The following is a 23,627-nucleotide window of genomic DNA, read 5'->3' on the forward strand; positions in this document are numbered from 1 at the left end:
TTCTAAAAGAGATTTAATAAAAGGTTTGCCTAAATTAATTTTTAAAAAGGACCATGTATATGATGTTTGCATGAAAGGCAAACGAACAAGAATTTTCTTGAAACCAAAGAATTATGTTCTAACCGCAAGACCTCTTCAACTTTTGCATATGGATTTGGGTGGACCATCTAGAATTTGTAATTGTTGATGATTTTTTTAGATTTATTTAGGTCTTACTTCTTGCAAATAAAAGTGATGCATTTCATGGATTTATTTCTTTTGTTAAGAAATTACAAAACCAAATAGGTTATGCAATTACAAGCACTAGAAGTGATTATGGAAAAGAGTTTGAAAATTTGGATTTTAAAACTTTTTGTAATAAATAGGGCATTGATCACAACTTTTTGACATTTAAAACACCTTAACAAAATAGAGTTATTAAAAGAAGGAATAGGATGGTTGTAGAAATTGCAAGAACCATTTTGTGTGAAAATAACTTGTTTAAGTATTTTTAAGGTGAAGACATCAATACTTTTTGTTATATCATTAATATGGCCACAATTAGGCTAATCCTTAAGAAAACTCCTTATGAGTTATTCAAAGGGAAAAAGCCTAATATTTCATATTTGTATCTTTTTGGTTGCAAATGTTTTGTGTTAAATAATGGTAAGAACAACCTAGGAAAATTTGATGCCAAGTTGGGTGAAGCAATTTTGCTACGTTATTCTACCACCTCTAAATGTATAGAGTCTTTAACAAGAGAACTCTTGTGGTTGAAGAATCTATACATGTGGTATTTGATGAACCTTCTAATTGTGTAGAAAAAAGAAATGAAGATGAAGTCATTGAATTTATAGAATATCTACAAATCAAAGACTTATCTTATCAAATAGAAGAAAAAAAAGATTATTAAGTTGAGGTTGAAAATCAAGAAGATGATCATATACAACCTTAAGAACCATGAAGGGAAATCTTCTATCCAAAGGTAAAAGGTGAAATGAAAGAAGGAAGGATTATTGGAGACCCAACCCAAGAAGTGAAGACATGAGCTTTATTGAGGAACACATACCAATTTATGGCATTCTTATCACAAATGAAGCCTAAAAAGGTAGAATAAGCTCTTAAAGATGAGAGTTAGGTACTTGTTATGCAAGAAGAATTAGACCAATTTGAGAGAAACAATGTTTAAGAACTAGTTCCGAGGCTAACATATCATCCCACCATTGGCACAAAATGGGTATACAAAAACAGGGTGGATGAGTTTGGTATTGTTGTTTGAAACAAGACAAGGCTAATTGCTCAAGGGTACACTAAAGAGGAATGTACTGATTTTGATGAAACTTACACAATCGTAACTAAATTAAAAGCAATTAGGATGTTGCTTACATATGCATGTCATTTTAATTTCAAACTATTTTAAATGGATGTCAAAAATGCTTTTTTAAATAGTTTTATTCAAAAAGAGGTTTATGTTGAACAACCTCCTAATTTCGAAAACCATAAATTTTCAAATCATATGTTTAGATTGAGAAACACTTTATGTAGTTTAAAACAAGCTCTTAGAGCTTGATATGAAAGATTAAGTATTTTCTTAAATGAAAACAATTTTTCAAAAAGAAAGGTGGATACCACCTTATTTATAAAAAAACATAAGCAAAACATTTTGATTGTTCAAATTTATCATGATGACATTATCTTCAGTGCTACTAATGAGTCTCTTTGTAGAGATTTTTCTATGATATAGGGTGAATTTGAAACGAGCATGATGTAGGAGCCCAATTACTTCTTAGGACAAAAAAAAGAAGGGATTTTGCTTAACCAAGCCAAATATATCAAATACCTTCTCAAAAGGTTCAATATGTAAGATGCCAAGGAGCAACCCACTCCTATGAGTGTGTCACTCAAATTGGATATGGATGAGAGAGATAAAAGTGTCGAAACCAAAGCATATAGAAGCATAATAGGTGCCTTATTGTATTTAATTGCATCTAGACTCGATATCATATTTAGTGTATACATATATTCACGTTTTCAAGCAAATCCTAAGGAATCGCATCTAAATGCTATGAAATGAATCTTGAGATACCTTATGGTATTCTAAGGGATCCTCGTTCAAATTACAAGCATTTTCACATGCTAATTTTGGAGGACGTCAAATAGATAGGAAAAACACAAGTGACTCTTGTCAATTTTTAGGTAACATGTTTGTCTTACTGTTTTCAAAGAAACAAAATTCGATGGCAACATCTATTACGAAAGCCAAATACGTTTCCACAACTAGTTGTTATGCATAACTCTTATGGATGAGACAAGAACCTATGGATTTTGGTTTTGAAATGAAAAATATTCTAATCTTTTGTGATAATACAAGTGTCATTCAACTTTCCGAAAATCATATCTTACAATCTAGGACAAAGCATATAGACATTAAACATCACTTTTTGCGTGATCATGTTAATAAGAGAGCTTGATATGGTCAATGCAAATCAAGTAAATGTCTAATGCTCTCATTGATATGATGCTTTGAATGCTAATTATTAATATATTTGATATTCGATGTTTGGAATTTTTTAGATGAAGCTGTGGAATATATACACACGCACACACACACACATATATTGGAAGTGTTATTATATTTTTTATTGATGACAAAAAGGAAGAGAAGAGAAAATACAGGAGAGACTATTGAAATTTTTCCAAAAATTCTTAAATGTGTAAATTTTCTTGCTTTAATAAACTTGGTAATGAAATTTTTTTGCACAATTGTTAAAGTGAAAGAGAGTTTTTAAAGGCATAAAGTGAAGGGGAGTAAAATTGATATAAAAGGAAATTTGTCTTTTTTATTATTAATTTTTCAACTTAGTTTTTGTCATCAATAAAAAAAAAGGAGATTGTTGGATCCCGTGCTTTGATGATGATAAAAATATAAGTTAAAAATAGTAACATGTCCGAGGAATGTACTAAACGTTACAAGATGGACAAAGTGTGAAATTTACAAAGTAATCTTTAGCAAAGAAAATGAAGTCATGCCTCTCCTGTGCACAAGTTGTGCTTTAACCATACAACATTCTAGAACAGTTATCAAGGATATATGTTGCAACTGTCCAATTGTGACATGCCATTGGTCCAATCATGCCCCACATCATTTCATCCCAGCCATGCTTAGTAAGCAATAAAAATTGTCCCAACCATGACACATATTGAAGTTGGTCTAGTCATGCTATTTGGAATCTTGTTTAGTTGTGTCGATAAGTGTCCTTGTGATGCCATTTGTAAAAGCTCCCAGCCTTGCTAATAAGTGTCCTATCTATGCCATTTGTAAATACTCCATAGGATGATTACCTATACTCTGAATGCTTAAACCAACTTAAATGGATTGTTTCAATTTAAGACTTAAAGTTGATGTTTGTTGCTCAACATAAATTCAAGTTGATACTGCTAGCTAACTCATCCATAAATTATACCTCATTAAAACTGATGATCATGCTACTCAATTTGGTATCTCATTTATTGCTCACAAACTTGAATTAAACTTAGCAGCAAAAAATTTAAAGTATCGCATCATATTCAAATATCCAAACCTTCTCTCTACTTAATCTTTAATCAAGTTAGAATTAATTGCAAGAACTGATCAATAAGGTTAAAGATTCAAAGCTTACCATCATAAACATCAAAGAATAAGCGATAGTGAAGAAGAACAAGTTCCTCTTGAGTATTAAGTTCATAGTCCTTCTATGTCGAAGGATGCTCCTAGATCAAGCTCTCGTTCTTACACTGCCAAACGTCCAAGAGAGAAGGATGAAACTATTGTAAATCCATTTCAAGTGTAATTAAATCACATGATGGAGTTCATGAGCAAAGGTTTTCAAGATATCCAACTTATTATTCATGAACTTTGTGAGCACAAAGATAAAATTATGGAAAAGCAACGCAATTTTTATCAAGAATTTTGCAATTGGATGGATTGTCACCCTTGAGTACACATTTCATATCATGGCATTTTACATTTCATAAACTTTGTTTTTCTTTTTTAATTTTATTCGTTGTGTTTTGATGATGCACTGTTGATTATTATATAAGTTTCATATTGATTGCTAGTGATTCTGCTTGATTGATACTGGTATTTTATTGCTAACAAAAGGGGGAGAAATAAGTAAAAGAATATAAGGGGACTAAATGTGATACAAAATTAAATTTCTTACTTTGTACTGTATTTTTTTTAATGAACTTTGTTTTTTGTTGCCAATCAAAAATAGGGAGATTGTTAGACCATTGTTGGACCTTAATGTTTTGATGATGATAAAAATGTAAGTTTAATATGCCAACATGTCCAAGGATTGCATAAAAGTATTACAAGACAAAGTGTGAAATTTATAGGGTAATTATAAAGTAAAGATAATATAATTGTGCCTCTCTTGTGCGCAAGCCATGCTTTAACTGTACAACATTTTGGAAAAGTTATCAAGAAGAGGTACCATGTTATCCAGTCGTGCCATTTGGGACGTCCCAACCGTGACCTCCTAAAAATGTCCAAATCGTGCCACATATAAATTATCCCAACTGTGCCATGAGTAAATTGTCCTAACCTTGCCATATATAAAATTTTTCTAACTCATGACCTCTAAAAATGTTCCAACCATGACACATTAAAGCGTCCTAACCATGACACATCAAAGCATCAACTCATGCCACATGTAAAATTATCCTAGTTGTGCCATAGGTAAAATTGTCCCAGCCATGCACTTTATAATATTGTCCTAGTCTTGTTGTTCTCTTTTCCGGCTGTGCACCTATTTATTTTATGTAAAATCAAACTGTGCTTTAACTGTGCACTAGTCAGCATGCACCCATTCAAGCTTTTGAATTTTTTTTCTAAATAGAGAAATATGGCATGTTGCCCGTGACAAAGATCTGCCACCCATGCTAAGTGCATTTAAAGTTATTCATTGCAACTCTGATCGAGGTTATTTTTGCCAAAAGTTTTTAATTGTTTTTCAACAACAACTTAATCCCAACAAAATCCTGTTTAGCCCCGTAACCTAGCTCTATAAATTAAGCTTGTATTGAAGAAGAAAAAGTTAAATACTTACATGCGAAAAAGAAAACCTAACAAATCTGCATTCTCTGTAACTCTCACCAAGTTTTCACTTTATTCATTGAAAGTCCAAGTGCACTCATCTTGTATTTACAATCTTATAGAGGCATTCAAAACTCTTATCTCTTTGTAATCAAACCTTTTAGGTGCAATCCTAGACATAGTGTAAAAAAGTTTTTCAAGAGATAGTGAAACTCTAAAGCAATTTGCTTAGAGAAATGAATGTAGGAGGCTTGTAGGAGAAAGCTCCAAACCACTCTAAACTAAGCTTTTCTAAAACTAAACTCTTTAGTTCTTATTTGGTGTTTGTTAATTAATTAATTAATTTTTGCTCTGCATTGATTATTCTTACTTACTTTTTGTTAAATGTTATTTTGTTATTTATTGTTGCTATAAATTTGGCTGCTAAGAAATAATTTATTTGATTATTTTTAGAAAACCTATTCACCCCTCTCTAGGTTCATATTAGCCATTACAAAAAAGTTCCTCAGACCTCATTTCCTTACTCGGACTTATGTCACTTACATTTAAAGCCGTAAATAACTCTTGAAACTCAACTTTGCAATATATGTATTAGTACTTGGTCTAGATGCCTCAAAGGCGTCTGTCCTCTAGTTCAATATGGCAAGAATTATTAGTAAAAGTCTTTATATTTCTTACTTTTGGTTATATGCACCTTCATATGCTCTCACTTTCAAAAAGAGATCATTCTACCATATAAACCTTTTGTTCATTAGTCAGATTGTGTCTAATTGACTTCAGTTCCATAATCATATTTGACATGTTCCTCAGATGCTATTTCGTCGACTCATTGGAAACCTTCTCTTATGTATCAAATTTGACAGTCAACTATTTTTGTTTAGGGATTACAGTTCCTCGAAACTTTTCTATCAAAACCATATTAATGACACATACAATTGAACGTTACTAGTACTTGTATACCAAATCGTCATTCATGGAACTAATCAAGATATTACATAAAGTGAATCTTGCTTCTTATATGTGTGATTTGCATCCACATCATTTTTATGTAAGGCACTATTCGAGTTTCTATCTCTCCATCAACTACGACTCTATCATAACCTGATTTACAGTCTTTAAAACTTTTTGCTTATCTAGGATATAGTACATCTTTAATGGTCATACCTTGTAATTATCCTTATTCAATTTCTTATCCTAATTCAATCAGTCATAATATTTTAGGATGTCTTGGTTAATAAGATCACAAAGACATATCAAACACAATATTAACTAATACAATTAAATACACATCAATTGTCGCAATTGCATATTAAAATTTAAAAACATCTCACATAAGGCACATAATCGAAAGCTCACTATGTTCCTAGTCATCTTTTATGACTCAAATTTTTGTCATTTTAAAAATCAATCTAATTACGCCAATATTAATTCTAGATGAGAATTTCGTTAAATCCTACTAATCACATAATTTTCACATTTAACAAATAATATGTGATATAACAAATGCATCACTTATTATGACTAGGACCATTTCATTAACCTGTATCATCAACCTGCATCACTTATTAAAGTCACATTTAACAAAGTCCATGATAAAGTCTCTATATAATTTGCGATAGACCAAGTGCCTTACATTTTGTTAATTTAGGAGTAATGATAAAAAGTATGGATTTTATCATACTTATTACTATGCATCACTCTTTAACAAGTTGTAATGTATCCACATAATCCTAAAAATTTTCATATTTTTATCTTGAACAAGGTTATTTATTATAGGGAGTTTGATAGTCATATAAGAATATAATTAGATTATATATCATCTCTTTTCCAACTAAAAGAGTATGACTTACTTTTACGTCTCAATCTTTACTATATATACATAGTCCCAACATGCACTATTAGATTTTCATTTTCTTATCTCGAACAAGGTTAGATTATATAGGGAGTTTGATAGTCATGTAAGAATATAATTAGATTATATATCATCTCTTTTTCAACTAAGAGAGTATGACTTACTTTTACGTCTCAATCTTTATTATATATACATAGTCCCAACATGCACTATTAGATCATCAGATGGTCACATTAGATACATAATGTAATGGTTCCTAGTTAACAAGCTTGTATGAATTAGAAACATGTGTTTTTTAAACACCAATATGTGTTTTCATGAGTTGGAATAAGATATTATATGTTTTTACACACCATAGGACAAATAGAATATATTCCATACACCAATCTGAGCATATCAAAGTTTCCATATGGTGAAAAATGGGTTTCATACACCAAAATGCGTCAAAAGTAGTGACCCACACCCTTTTATGCGTTGAAACATGGCCCTACATGTCTTCACACGTTGAAAAAAAGCCTGCACACTCGTTCACACATTGGAGATAAGTTGCATGCATCTGCACATGCTAGAGATGAGTCGTACACTCCTCTATGCATCAGGGAACAATGACTAATCAACCATTAGGTGTTGATTAGTTTGGTCTAACCCTGGTTGACTAATAGGTTAACCCATTGATCATCGAGTTTGGGCAATCTGTTGACCAAATGGGTTGGATAATTGGATTTTCTCACCCTAATTACAACCCAAATTTGTGCAAAGAACCCTAATTCCCTTGCCATTGGATTTGACGATTTTGACCATCTATCGCCAATGAGACCATAATGCTTTTAAAGCTCTCATATCAACGGTCTTACTCAAACCAAATTCAGTGTCAATGTCATCAGAATTTAACAAAATGGCAACATTAATGGTGTAACATGGGTATCAGTTTTTGGCTCAATTTTTGTCGATTTCGGGTTTTTTATGTGATTTTGAATCCAAAGCATATAACACAATTCCAGGCAACTATCTAACATGTTTCCAATCACCAATTTCATGCAATTTGATTGAATTTTATTCTTGCCCAAAAAGTAATTTGAATAAAATTTAACAAAATTTCATCCAAAAAAATATAAAATCAAGAATTTAATTTCACATAATACATAACATATACCTAACCTACACTTTGATACCAACGTTGAAAAGTTTAAGCATGTCAAATCCAATTATGTAAATCCTTTAAACTGAACAAGTGTACCTAGATCATTATTTCATTTGTTGGATGATTCGAATACTCTTTGAGGATCAATGTTAGTTATTTCCATGATCCATTTACTTAAGTACTACACTTTGAATTAGGAGACTTTTCTTTTTGTGATTTGGTTTATGTGTTTATCTTTATGGGATGGAAGTTTTTGGACATATAAATAATAGTCCAACATCATCCAACTCTCTTTTCAACTTTCCTTTGATAGTTTTATAAAACTGTGTCCGGTTGACCCTTCATGGGTGGACCCAATCCCATTATTATCTAACATAAATTCCCTAACAACATTAGGGTCTCATTTTTATGCATTGAGGAGATGCAATAAAGATATATATAATGCAACCAAATATCATAAAATACGATATATTAGGTTGGTAACTAAGAACTAATTGTAGAGAAAAATATTAATGATAAGAAGAAAGACGCAAATGAATTAACTTTGTAACACGCAATACAACATGTCCTCACATAAAAGTTGGTAATTAAGTTCTTAGTAATAAAGTATATACAATTTCCTCGAGTCAATTGTAAGAGACTCAACTAATTCATTATGAGTGTGGACATGTACAATTAGATGTTCAACATTAATCCTCATAGACATGTAATAATCATCAAATGTCTTGGATGTAAATTTATTAGCATTATCTAGTCGTATTGACTAAATTAGGTCATTTGGGAAATGAGCCTTGAAGTTGATAATTTGAGTTAATGGTTTAGCAAAGCCAACATTTCAAGTTGGCAATAAACAAACATAAGACTATTATGTTGATGCATCAATTAAAACCATGAATTAATGAAATGACCCACTTGGTTGTTGAATGAGTCCATGTGTATTTCCTTGAATCCTTTGTAGGAATGATAGGGATTCAACTCTAACTTTAGAGGGAAATGGTCTGATTACTAATTTGCCTTATGAACAGATGGTGCAAAATTTTTCACTGAATAAGAAAATCTTGTGATTGTTTAGTGCATGCCCATATAAATTTTCAATAATACTATTCATCATTATAGATTTTGGGTGGCCTAAATGGTCATGCCAAAGCATAAAGACTTTTGGATCAGAGCACGTCTGGTTCAATACTGTGTAGGTTTCAATTATCTTTATAATTGTATAATACAATCTAAATGATAAAGTAGACAATTTTTCTAGTACAAACCTTCTTCCAGAGTTATTAGTTATATAGAGGAATTATGCATCATTTTTACTCAGTAATTATTTTTCTTATATCTTTAAAACTCAGTAGATTTTTTTTAAATCTACTTGAATATAATGCACTATTAATGCTTGATCTAGTTCTATTTTTCAATAGAATTGTGCCTCTTTTGGAGCTTTCAATCAAGTTTGTTTATCTTAAAATAGTGTTTACTTTAATTCAACTGGTGATAAAGTTTAAAAAAAAAAATCTTTTCTTTAAAAATTATGTGCATTGTTGCACTATCTGTCAAACATATGTTTCCATCATCAACTTTTGAAGTTAACGATTCAATTTTGAAATCTATGTCCTTTCATTTTGAAAATTACATTAGTCATTTCAAAATATTAAAAGGAATGAATTCAAAGTACTAATTACATGTAATATCCCTAGTCTAATAGTTTGACCCACTATCAAGATATTATCTACTCTAGACACATAATCCAGTATGATTTTATTTCTAGGCTTTACAACCCAAAACATGTTTTCACAATTTAAAGAGTTCATAGGTATTTAACCAATCAAATTCTCCCGCCCCTAACTGATGTGGGATGCACATATAGAGTATAGACAAACCCAACATCTCTTATGCGCTTTGCCGATGTGGGATTTGCCTAATGGTAGCACATTATACAAAATATTATACGTGATTTCTTAATTTTGAAGGAATTATGAAATACCAAAATTCAGTAAATCGACAAGATCTAGATTATCAACAAAATCTGATTCAATTTTCTTTTCATTATTTTTTATAAATGTCTAATATAGATCCACCAAATGTTTGGGCGTATGACAAGTATGTGACTAATGGCCTTTAGAATCACATCTGTAACATTTTCTTTCATAATTTTATTGTTTGGTCTGTATCATTTTTCCTTTATTGTATTTTATTTCATCTCTGGTCCATTTATGATAGTGAGATTTTCTATTATGACCACCTTTGGATCGAAACTTATTTAGTCTAGGGCCTCATTTATATCCACAATAACTACTACTAGCAGTTGTGTTCATTTCAGGGAATGGTGCAGTGCCAGTGGGATGTGTTTGATGATTTTTTAATAACAATTCATTATTTTGCTTAGCCAATAACAAACAAGATATTAATTCAAAACTTTTTTTAAACTTTCTTTCTCGATACTGTTGTTGTAGAAACATATTTGAGGGATAAAATGTGAAAAAAAAATATTTTAACATATTTTCTACGGTTATTATTTCTCATATAACCTCATTCGGGAGACTATTCTAAACATGACAGAGTTATATTTATTTGTAGTTTTAAAATCATGTAAGCGTAAGTGAATCCATTTATATTGGACATTGGCAATGTTACCTTTGATGATCAAATCTTTCTTTTAGGTTTCACCATAATTCTAGTAAATCTATTATACCCATGTATTCTGCTCGCAATGCTTTGTGGATGTGGTGTCGAAGGAAAATAGTGGCTTTGAATATATCTTGCTAGGATGTTTTATTTTCTTTTTTAATAACTTCTTCAAGGTTTATGGATTCCAAATGGAGAATAGTGTCAATGACCCATTCAGTAAAATTTTATTTATCCAATTGTAAGGCAATGCATTGAAGTTTTAGGGGGTTTGTCATTTTCACCAATTACAAGTTGACGAAAGTAATAAAAATTAGTGATATAATAATAAAAAAACCATGTTAAAACTTTAAGCTCATATTTGTCTCATATTCACAAAACTTTTAGTTTTGTAATTAATATTCATAATATTATAGTATATAAAACTTTAATTTTAATGATATTTTAAATTTCAAGTCTATATCTTTTCATAATTTATACAAATTTCAAATTGTAAATGAAATATAATTATTATAAAATAAATATTATAATGAAACTTGGGACTTCGAGTCTATATATATTCTCACAATTTTACAAACTTTAGGTTGCAAATTAAATACAATAACTATAATAAAAATAAATATTTCAGTGATATCTAAAAATTTGGGTCCATATTTTTCAAGATTTATTAAACTTTAGGTTGATTATAATTTGTATTAATATAAATTATAAATGGAAAAATTTAACAATAGAATAACAGTAATTAAAACATGTACAATTTGTATTGTGTAAATAGATCAATATCATAATTAAGATATTCATATTTCTAATATATAAATAGGAAAATGATATAATGGAAAAATCACTGGTATTATGATATACCTGAATAATTTGTATTGACAAGATGTTATAAATGTAATTAAAATTATATGATAATATAGGAGAGGAAACGGAATAAGAGAATGAGCCTGTATTAAAGGAGGAATGTGTGTATCGCTTTCTACAAAAGGAGGGCCTATATAGACTTCACTCTCACCGCCTAAGGCAAATATCTTGCCTAATTTTTTTCCTACAATAAATACAGCCATCCAATGCATTTAATATCCTATCATTTTTCAATACTCATCCCACCCATAATTTAATGCTTCTACACTTGGTGGAAAAGCCAATTAGATACGTATCATCTTTGAAATTGTCTTTATGTCAAAATTTATCTGTTCCTAGCGTGGTACGTTAGAGAAGATAGAAACAATATAAATTTCAAAATTTTTGAAATTATAAATAAAATTGAAATGTCTCTCCCTCTATTTCTGTCTGTGTGTATATATATATATTATAAATAAAATTTATTATTATGGTCGTATTTTGAATCTAAGAGTGAACGTAAAATAGATCCCTAATTTCACTCATGAATCTATATATTTTGATAAATATCCTTACAAAGTGAAAAACAAAAATCAAGAATGTGAAGAGAGATTCCTTTCATCCACCAGTGAGTGAATATGATGGCAGGCACCAAGTCATAGCTGAGAGGCTTTCTGAAGAAGAAATTGGTGGTTTAAAAGAGTTGTTCAAAATGATAGACACTGATAATTGTGGAACCACCACATCTGAAGAATTAGACACGAGTTGGCTCTGATCTGAACTGATGGAGTCAGAAATCAACGATCTCATGGAAGCGGTAAGAAAAAATTTCCTTTGCGGGCGGAAATGGTAGTTGTGGTGAGAATTAAACACATGATCCCTGTTCCATTTTGCCCTGTGAAATTGACCTGTTATCATTACTCTGCCATATTGGCTTGGCCAAACTGAGAGCTGCTGAATTGTTCTACCATGTCTTTTTAAAATCAGGTTGATCCATTTTTACAAGTTATTGCTTCATGGTAATGAAGAGTTTGTGCTCCAGGATGGCCCTATAGACTGCGGAATTCGAGATGATGTAGAAAGGCAACTGCAACGGAGAAATTGGGAGAAGCATGAGAAACACAATTAATTTGGGAGATGCTTTAGGAGAAACAAACAAAGGATCAAATGATTTTTAACGTTCATCACTTTTAACAAACTGTTGGAAGAAATCATCATAATTTTCCTTTTCAAACTCAAAATGGCTAAAACTACTCATAAAGCTGGCTGAGTTTGATCTCAGAACACCTAAAGTTACAGGGCTAATTTCTCATTAGCAAATTAAGGCATTCCCTGAGTTGAGATCAACATCCAAGACGCAATGAGGATCATCTCTGATACTGCAACTGTGAATAGCATTTGTTCATGATTCGTAAAAATAGTTCTTTCAAAAAGATAAATCTAAAACATATAAAGCAAAATAGTTCTTTCAATGATATAAATCTAAAGCGCTTCGAGACATAAGCACTTCTCCAAACTAATGAACAATTTGTTAACCACAGCTGGGTAATCTAACATGATAATTATTCTGCAGAACAACTGATATAAACAACCATACAGCGATTTGACAGAAATCTAAACCCAAATGTTGTTATCGTCTCTTAAAAATACATGTATGCATTACACTATAAGAACATTTATGTGCGACTAGAAGATGGTTCCAAATATTCAGGTAAGCTGAAATTTGTAGAACGTTCACATTTTACTAGCCATAGCAAGGTATTTAGTATGACGTCCCTGAGCAATAATTTTCCCAGTTTTTTTCTTCCTAATCTCAACACTGACAACACCAACAGTCTTCCCCACACGTAAAGTCTTGGCCTCAATCTCAATCTCCTCCTAAGTTAACAACAACAAAGAACTATACATTAGCTTGCATATTTTGGGCAAGAATTACTGCAAAGAAGCATGCCCATTGACTTTACTGTCGATAATACCCAATGTCCCCCATAGCAAGATGCCCATTTATAATATATTTAGCAAAGGAGTAACACTTAGAAAGAAGCATAACCATCTATCTCATCAAGAAACCATGAATATCACAAATCGACCAAAAAAAGTAGATGCTACAATGAATGAATGTCTTCCTCTCTATTCAAGTTAAAATACTATTCCACATCCAAAGTACCCAAAAAGTTGCCAAAAGAGCACTTTTCCACAGGACTGTAGTTTTATTGCCTCTGCTTAAATCATCTGAACTCCGATAAAAAAGAATTAGCGGGAGGCAGGAATTTCACAATAAATTTAGATATTTGAATTAATTTGAGCTGCAAACCAATGGTTAAGGGGCATGGAAACCAAGAATGAGAAATCTGATTGTAAACTAGAGGCAACTAAACATACAAATAAAACCATTATATCACAGGGCTTGTCCCTAGCTTCAAGTTATTTTAACAATCCACCCACTTCGAACCTATTACATCCTAGCTATATAAAGTAAGCTCTAAAAACAACACAGAAGAATTACTACCTGAAATATTGATGAGAAAACTGTAAGAGCAAAATAGTACAAGTGACAGCTTTTGAAATTTACTCAGCTGGGATAATAATCATTAGAACTACCGCTGCCTTCAATCCATCAACATTGCATACATAGGTTGGATAACTTGTAAGCAAGCATGTAAAGCGTATATTTTTTTCTCCTCACTCCAACCACCCCCTCCAACCAAGAAAATAAGTCCAAATCCTATTTCTTTTTTGCTTATTCATTTTTATTTATCTCCTGAAATGTTGTCCTATCACCAAATAAGAAAGAAAGGGTGGGGTGGGAAGAAGACCTTACTCATTTCAATAATGAAAAACTTTAAAACTTGCAGCTACCTACAAAGCCCAAATATTTTTGACACCCAAATCTAATTGAAGATTGCATAAAGTGATTCAGAAATGGTATCTTGTTTTGAATTTAAAATGTAAAAGAATGAACTAAATGAGGGAGTATAGAAAATGCCAAAACAGAGTTGCCATACAAATCATAGGATTTAAGCATTCTGAATATTTGAAGGCTGGACAGTGTGGTTATACCCTAATCAATCTGCCAGTGCATTTATCATTGTGATTTTGAGAGTCCAAGAAAAGCTGACAGTACTTTTTTGATGATATAATTTTGGTGAAAAAAATAAATAAATATAAGAATTCTGATTTTCAATTTACAAGACTTGAGGAAGTGCTTGGTACCTTTCCTTTTATTATCTTAAGAAGTCAACCTAGATTTGCATTTTTCTGAAAATGCATAACATGTGAAGGGGTTTTGTATACTATATGAAACTAGATAATAAATTAGTTCCAAATGGAGCTTAAACAATCTCAGTCAGTCCAATTATGTTTGGAAATATGAATAAAATTAAAATTCACTTACAGTATTGAAAAGTGGCTAATCAAACAGGAAATTGTATCTTTTCAGGCACTGAATAAAGGCAAAATATTCTATGGTTATTCTAGAAATAAAACCTAATATAGCTTCAAGAAATCCTTAGCTTTCAATCCTTAGTCTATGAACGCTTTGAAAGTTTTGTAGAACTTATTAAGTAGATAATAAAATACACCAAGTACATGGTTATCATTATGATTGACCTTACAAGAAAAATAATATTTCAACCAAACTGTGTGCTTGTGTAGTTTTGCACACAGCATTAGCTAATGCTGACATTATTCTAAATTGAACAACAACAAAACTAAAATGCCAGGTCCTGTGTTTATGTGCATCAATGTGCCTGTCATGTTTTCAGTAAACACACATATCAAGATACAAATATAACTCAAAAGGCTAGAGACAGATGGTAATTTAAGGTTCAAGAGATTTCCAAGATATCAAAAACTGAATATAATGAACAAATTAAAAAATAAATATACTCAAAAGATGGTGGCTTTAGCACAACGCTTGGCATAGTTTAATCCCTTCATCCTTCACACTATATGGTTTCTATTTTTGCAAACAAACCCAATTCAATCTAGAATATAAAGGATAATCAATTACAAAAAAATAATATAAGAAAATAAGGAAGAGATACTCACATCAAGATAGGCAGCATCCAAGTATGAAACATTAATCTCAACTGAAACTCCTGTCATTGGAGCACCAGTAGTGTATATTACAGCTGAACCCACCAGGTCCACCATTGTGGCAGTGGCTCCACCATGTAAGAAATTACCACCATTCTTCAAAATAAACAATCAAACAAAGTCCAATAGCATAATCAGAATCAAGTACAATTGAAAAAATCCTAAACTTTAAGATTTTGTGTAACTCTAATTTAAAAAGCATGTTTATCATTTTTCAAGAACATTATTATCAACATTACCCAAAAGTTCTGCTTCAACTTGTCTTTTAACAAAGCTTTCTAATTTGACTATAGACGGGGCTATATACACCCATTATAACACTCTGTACGTGCATTTAAACAAGTAAACATATTATAAAATCTTTAAAATGCCTTATCTAATAAATTATCAGCAAACTTTTATGTCAATGAAGGATTAAGCTATTAATTTTCTTTGGAACTTGGAAGACACATGAACTAAAAATCTAATTTTAAGAGAATTCAATGGTTTCTACACTCAGAAAATGGGTTAAAATAATAATTTCTGCCCTTGAGTATTAATCATTTCGAGGAAATAAAAGTAGACTAAATTTAATCTTCCATCGATTGGGTTGCAATAGAGTATTAAATTTTCTTAAGCTTTGAAGGAAAAGGGAAGTACCAATAAACGAGAAGGGACTTTCATGGAGCAAACGACACGACCAGGTTCAATTAGATCAACATGAAGACCTTGCAATATAAAACGTTCGAAGTATCTCAAAGGCAATCCATCAATTGTTGATCCTTGCTTCTTCTCATCCTCTTCTTCTCCACCTCCTCTCTGCAAATATCTCTTCACGGACTCCAAATCCATTTCAGACTACGGGCTTCTCTTTTGTGTTTTCGTCCCTGAAACCCAAACTGTACTGCTCGAAATATATATTAAATTCCCCAACTGCATATTTGAAGTGACGAAAATATCCCTTACCAGAATGTTTTATGCAATGTTTTAATAATCAGACCAGGACATAAACCATTTTGATTACTCGTTTTGGTCAAATTGATCAGACCATTTTTACTGGTCGGTCCAACCGGAATTTTAGAATCCTAAGCAGCCACCAAGAGACTAGTAGAAGGCAACTGGGCCTAGGCGACTGGAAGAAGACATGGCACCCAAGAAAATCTGGAAAATTCAGAAACAAATCAGCAGAAAACTTGGCAAGGAACCACCAAGAGTTGCAGCAGGAAGAGGGCAAATGGACAGGAGACAAGCAGCAGCAGGGCAAGGCTTCTCCAAAATCCTCAGGCGCAGGCAAGGAGAGGCAAAGAAAACTGACTTCAATGTGCTGCACCAGCTTAAGAAAAGGCCACGAAAGCACACTTCGGCTGAAGCAGACAGAAGCAGCATACTAGAAATCATCCAAAGCATCACCCAAAAGCAGCTCCTTGACAGGAAAATGCAACCAAAGAGGAAGGGAACCCAGCAGCAAAAAGCTCTAGAAAGCAGTAGAAAGCTTCAGGAAGTAACAGAAACCATTGAGAGAAGGAGGAAGCGAAGCATTGGCAGAAAAATATTATTGCATGTTGTCATCAACCACGTCAAGCGTTTGTAGAAACCGGTCAGCACGCGGTTTAAATTGTGAAATCATTAAACCGCCGGTTTGCCCGCGGTTTAAATTGTGAAATCATTAAACCGTCGATCCACCTGCGGTTTACTCCAAAAATTAATTAAAAATGGTTTTGTGCATTACAGAAAGCACTACAGTGCCTAGTTCAACGGCTGGCCGGTCTGACCGATTGGTCCGTTCCGATTCTGCAATCCATGGTTTTATGCGATCGAGTGCTAAAGCACTACATTAGGTCCTTTTTGAACTCAACTTTCTTTTTTAATTTTTTTTTTTGCCTCCTAATTTCCACCGAGGCATATCTACAGGAGAAATTAAATTAATTATCCAAGTATAATTGGTTTAAAGTAAAAGTGTCCAAATTTAAAAGATTGAAGCCAAAATATCTAAAAGTCAAATAACTTAAATGAAAATGTTTAACTATTTTTAAAAAAATATCAAAAATACCTTTCATTCTTCCATATAAACCCTCACCCTTTATGCATTCCTCACACCATTCAAAGTTTTAGTTTTACTCGATATCCAATACTATAAATTTGTTCAGAAAGAAGAAAATTCATATAAATCAAAACTCAAAACTTTTATCTGTTAATTCAAGTTCATATATTTTAAATACTGGCATAGAATTGTGTCACAAAATGACATTAAAAAAATATAAAGGGTATTTTGATATTAAATAAAATATGAGTGTTAAATAAAATTTTCTAAAATACAAGGGGGATTTAGATACTAGATAATGTATGAAAGTGTTAAATAAAAATTACAATAATATAGGGGTATTTTGATAGTTGATAATATATGAGAGTGTAAAATAAAAATTGCCAAAAATTGGGGCATTTTGATATCATACCATGCATGGTGGAGGGATAAGTAACAATGTGAGATTAAATGAAATTTGCCAATATATATGGTGTCTATTGAACTTTTCTAAATTATGAGGGTTGAATAGCATTTTCAATTAGATTAGCCTCATTTCTTTGTTCATGGTCAACATGGATACCAAAGCACCACCTTTTGAAGATTAGATAGCATTCTGTTTCTAAGCCATTTGAAAATTGAAGAAGCCATCAATGCAAGTATAATCCAAAAACACTATATGAGTGTTCATGAAACCTATGCACAAAACGGGTATCTTGGTATAAGTTTTTGGGATTGTGGGATTTTAAAAATTTTTAATTTCATTGTGCTACCAATTATTGACGCCCCAAAAACCCGACACATACATTCATACATACACATTCAAAATAAAAATAAAAAAATTTAATTATTATTTACCAAGTGTCAAATTAATTTGGTCTCTGAAGTTATACACTACTGTATTCAACCCCAAAGGATCAAAAAATCTCATTTCAACCCTAGTTCGTCAAAATAGGATCATATTAAAATTTTCCTCATCTTAATTGGGTGTCATCCACATATGGCTAAAATTCCACAGAGCACAACTTGGGTATGGGGAGAGTCCAATCGTACTCCTTAATAGATTTTCAGGCATGTTGAGGATGGTGCTACCCATTCCAGCATGCACCCACATTAGACACCACCCATGCATGGCTTGGAGTCAGGCGTTCTAGATGTGTTTTCTAGTGTCTTCCTGTGAAGGATATCGCTAAAAAATTCTCCAAGTTTTCAGCAAACCATAATACTAGGATGAGATAATATGATATATAAATTATACTCACATTAACAACAATCGGTTCGAAGGTGATTTCATGCAACTACACAAAATTAATGGTGTTCAACCAATATGAATAATCCTGTAGTTCAACAAAAAAAAAAAAAATCTAGAAAACCAAAACTCAATAATATTAACACAGTTTATGTTACACATGAAACTCAACAATTCATGAGACAACACCAATGCCAACCATAATCACAAATACGAATAGGTTTTAATTAACTCAAATACATGCAATTCAACATATACAATTAATCAAAACTAGTTGCAAGTATATTTTTCATAAAAATATGTCAAACGTTGGCTCTGATATCACTATTAGGTTTTTGGGGCACTGGTGATCAACAATGTAACGGAATTAAAAAATTAGTAATCATTCAATCCCAAAAACCCATACTAAGATATCCGTTTTGCACATAGATTTCATGAACATGTATAAACACACATAAGGTGTTTTTAGAGTTATACTTGCATTGATGGCTCTTTCGACCTTTATGTGGTTAAAGATAATACGTTATCCTACCCTTGAAGGCGGTGCCTTGGTATCCAATAGATCATGGACATAGAAGGAGGCTACTTTAATCACAAGAGGCTAATAGGGTTATATAATTAAAGGTTAGAGTACAAAGAAAGAAAGAGAGAAACAACTAAGGTTAGTACCCAAAAATAAAATTACCACTATTTTTTCACAAAACACGTCCTTGTATAGGAGATCGCTAGAAAATTTTGATTTTTTAAATAGTAAAACTCAAGGGAGGAGAGAAATTGTGAGTTTTTAAACAATATTTATATTTAAAGGGGCAAATCACGAGTTTAAAGGGCAAATTAATGTTTTTTCTATTATAAGGTTTTTTGACATATAGCTTTTGAATTTCATGTCCGTGTTTTTCTATTTAAGAGTATTTCGACATGTAGCTTTCAAATTTCAGGTTAGTTTTTTCAATTTTTCCCATTTTAAGGTTTTTTGATGTGTAGTTTTCAAAGTTTAGGTTAGATATTTATTTTTCTCATTCTAGGTCAATGTGTAGTTTTTGAATTTTATATTTATTTTCTCAATTTTTCTCATTTTAGGGGTTTTTTAGGTATGATTTTTATTTTATCCTGTTTTATGGTTTTTAATGTATAGTTTTTGAATTCCAAATTCGTTTTTTCAATTTTTTCTCATTCCACGGGTTTTTCGTTGTATAATTTTTGAATTTTAGGTCTGATTTTTTTATTTATCCCATTCTAGGGTTTTTTGACATATAGTTTTTTTTAGGTTTGTTTTTAAAATATTTCCCATTTTAAGGGTCTTTTGATGTGTAGTTTTTAAATTTCAGGTCTGATTTTTTTATTTATCCCATTTTAAAGTTTTTCAACTTGTAGTCTTCCAATTTTAGATCCATTTTTTAATTTTTTCCATTCTAGAGGTTTTTCGACGTATAGTCTTCGAATCTCAAGCATGTTTTTTCAATTTTTCCCATTGCAAGGGTTTTTCGATATATAGTTTTGAAATTTCAGGTTCATATGATTTTTTACATGTAGGATTTGAATTTGAGGTTCATTTTTTTTTTCAATTATTACAAATTTTGATAGATTATAGATATGCATTTCATATTGATTTCAAATTTTATGTTTATATTTCTAAAATTCTTATCAAATTTGTCATGATAATAGTTGTTTTTTTATAGAAAATTTCCCACAAAAAGGAAACATGAGGACCAAATGAGAGAATTAAGAATCCCTGATGAGGAATGATGCTTCTGGGCAGAAGTGACATCACGCGTATAACGAAATGTTATATCCAAGATAAAATCCTTCATTTATGAGACACAAGATTGTTTGAAAGGGTGTGTTTTGGGCACTTTCTTCACTAATGAGACACAAGATTGTTTGAAAGGATGTGTTTTGGCCATTTCCTTCACTTATGAGACACAAGATTTGGTGGAGTGTTGGTACACTCCTCCTTGCTAAGACAGTTGTACTCGGCTAGTTCTAGATTAATTGGGTTGACATGAGGTTCAACCCATTCAAGTTTGCACTTATTACCAGGTTACACTTCAGTAATTCCACTAAGATAGAGATTTATATTCCACAAGATGCTAGAGATAGGATTCAGGATACCTATTTATACGGAAGTCAAAAGGTGAAATACAAAGATTTGGAATGAGTTTTTATAGCGAGGCCATGGGGGGGATGATGATATCAACACCGTTAAATTTGTGCTTTTATATTACCTTTATATGGTGTTATTGGGGAACAACAAACGAAAGACGGTATCTCTAAAATAACTTTAGTTGATTGATCACTTGGACGAATTCAATTCTTACCTATAGGGTGTACGAGTATGGGATATGACCTACCAATCCATGTATTAGGTAACTAAGAGGATATGCTTTGGTTAGATAGAAGTTTACATAAGTACGATATCTACAGGTTTTTGCTTGCATTCCAAGTTAGTGTATAATTGTGACTAATTTTTGTTAATTGCTAGAAAAAAATATTAATTGTGGTTATCATTGATGAAATTTAAACATTGATATTGACATTGATCCTTAAGTGGATTGACAATGTTAACATAAACTGCACGATAGAATTCGGTGTTATAGTAAGGATGAACCTATGGACAGACATTGGTAAGCCTCATATATCATGTAACAACTATGACATGCTTGCATGGAATATATGATAGCTGAAACTTCATGCACATACATGTCTGTTCATGAAAGTTCACAATGCTGATGTAATCACCATAACCTGTGACTTGATATTAAACATTTGTAATTAGACACACCTACAAGTTTAAAGACTTCAACACATTATAGGCAAGCTTTTCCTCTATCCAAGGTGTAACTTGGTAGGTGTACTTTAACACATCATTTTCAATTTTTATCAAGCATTTCAAATCAAGATGTTTTTGTTTCATGCATAGTTGAATGTTGTTCAAAGTCAGATCAATACCATACTTTCCATTCAACAATTGGATAAATCCTTCAAGTATCATTCTCTCTAGAATTTTAACCACTCTTTTATGACCTCTAACGTATTTCATTTAGTTTTGATCACTTTGAATATATTCTCTTTCGTAATGAACATTAATATAATCTGCTATTTCAATAATCAATCCTACAATGGCCAATATTCCATAAAAAAACATTTATTAGAAAAATCCGCATTAAACTGTATCATTATAATCAACTTTATTTCATGAATATAAATTCTACATGATTAATTTGATACAAATTTTATTATTAAATTAGTCATAAAGTGCAAAATATCACAATACCCCCATGTCGTAACATAATAATATCAACTTACACCTAACTTGGAAAAGGACTTTTGATTGGAAGTTTTGTTCTTGGAAGATAGGGAGAACGTCTGATGGCTAGGGTTTTATACACGGCTGTGTACTTTTGTCAAGACATGGTCAAACCAAGCTTTCAAGTTTATTGGACAAACCTAGTCCATTTGCGGTCTTTTTCTTATCCCTAAACATCAAGATTATTAGTAAATAATCCTTAACTTTGAGTTCAAGTCAACTCTTATTTGCATGTGACTCATAAGCTCTCTATTAGGTTGGTAGTATTTGAATATGGGTTGAATCTAGATATAGACCAAGATTTGACTCTAGTAACGTATTATGGGCACCCAAACAACACAATGTTAGCAAACATTTTTTAAGCTTTTACAACACCACAGTTACGTACAATTCAATCTTTTTGTCAACAAATATCTTTTGAAGTTGAGACATAAAAGTATGTATATTTCAATAAATCCTCGACATAGACTGATACTTATCAATGATCAACATGGATTAGGTTACAACTTAATCTCACTGTGGCTACAAATTCAAGTCATCATAGATGTCATTTAGTATTCTCATGCAAGATATCGTCTTTTGTGTTTAAGAATGATGAATCTTTTATCGATCAACCATAGCTTTCATATATTTCACAATATGGCCAATTACTACCTTTATGGCTACCCTAGTTATGATGACACGTTGGATAACGTCAAATTATATCGATCTTTACACGACACAGTCTGGCAATCTCAAGTTAAAGAATCACATACACCCATAGTATTTAGAGGATTTATTCCATAGATACTAGTTCAACCATCTATATGGATATCCTCTGGTCAGATCAGTCTAGTGAACACGTCTACAACATGCATCCATGTGTTACAACAAACTGTTTACAAATAACTTTAACACGTGAGAATTTTCGCTACCTTTTCTATGAGGTCGCTAGCACTATGATAATCTTATCATCATTAAATATGCCCTTGTTTATTGTAATATCAGGATTAGGATATTTCTAAAATGATCACTTTATGTGTGCATAAGGTTCCCACTATCAATAGTCTAATCCCCTCATCATAGTTCCACCATTCTAAGGATATATTATTCGTACATATATATATATATATATATATATATATATATATATATATATATCATATGAATTGAATAATTATAAATCCTTTTATTAATGATTAATAAAAAATTACAATTACCAATATCAAATGCGATTGGCTCTAGGGCACCTATCCTATCAATCTCCTACTTGCACTATATTTAATGTTGTTTCTAGCCACATATCTATCATGTTTTTACTGTAATAAAGGCTTTGTTACTAGGTCAACCAACTTGTTATTTTTATCAATCCTAACTATTTATATGTCATTATGTTGAATGATTTCTCGAATCAAATGATATCATCTGAGTATGTACTTGGATCTCTGATAAGATTGTGGTTCCTCTGCCTGAGGGATGGTTGC

General features: G+C 31.6%; 1 protein-coding gene across 2 annotated transcripts; it reads right to left on the minus strand.

Annotated features, from left to right (window-relative positions):
• Positions 1-12,010: 12,010 nt before the first annotated feature.
• On the minus strand, positions 12,011-16,502 carry LOC123194123 (acyl-coenzyme A thioesterase 13-like). Of its 2 annotated transcripts, none has more exons than XM_044607294.1 (3): positions 16,249-16,502; positions 15,562-15,705; positions 12,011-12,598 (listed from the first exon to the last, which is right to left on the minus strand). In XM_044607294.1, exons 1-3 carry the CDS (start codon positions 16,438-16,440, stop codon positions 12,518-12,520), a joined length of 417 nt encoding a protein of 138 aa, XP_044463229.1. In that variant the 5' UTR covers positions 16,441-16,502; the 3' UTR covers positions 12,011-12,517. The 2 variants fall into 2 exon arrangements, with proteins under 2 accessions (XP_044463229.1, XP_044463221.1); XM_044607286.1 differs by lacking the exon at positions 12,011-12,598 and adding an exon at positions 12,962-13,389 and having other exon boundaries at positions 16,249-16,496.
• Between the last annotated feature and the right edge of the window lie 7,125 nt (positions 16,503-23,627).

The sequence above is a fragment of the Mangifera indica genome, chromosome 1 (assembly GCF_011075055.1).
Source record: "Mangifera indica cultivar Alphonso chromosome 1, CATAS_Mindica_2.1, whole genome shotgun sequence".
NCBI classification, from domain to species: Eukaryota; Viridiplantae; Streptophyta; class Magnoliopsida; order Sapindales; family Anacardiaceae; genus Mangifera; species Mangifera indica.

Coding starts and splice junctions, on each gene's coding strand:
- LOC123194123 (XM_044607286.1), bottom strand. CDS start 16,440: ATGGATTTGGAGTCCGTGAAGAGATATTTGCAGAGAGGAGGTGGAGAA. Junction 15,706..16,248: donor AAGTCCCTTCTCGTTTATTG/GTACTTCCCTTT, acceptor TTTATTTTGAAG/AATGGTGGTAATTTCTTACA. Junction 13,390..15,561: donor TGGATGCTGCCTATCTTGAT/GTGAGTATCTCT, acceptor TTGTTAACTTAG/GAGGAGATTGAGATTGAGGC.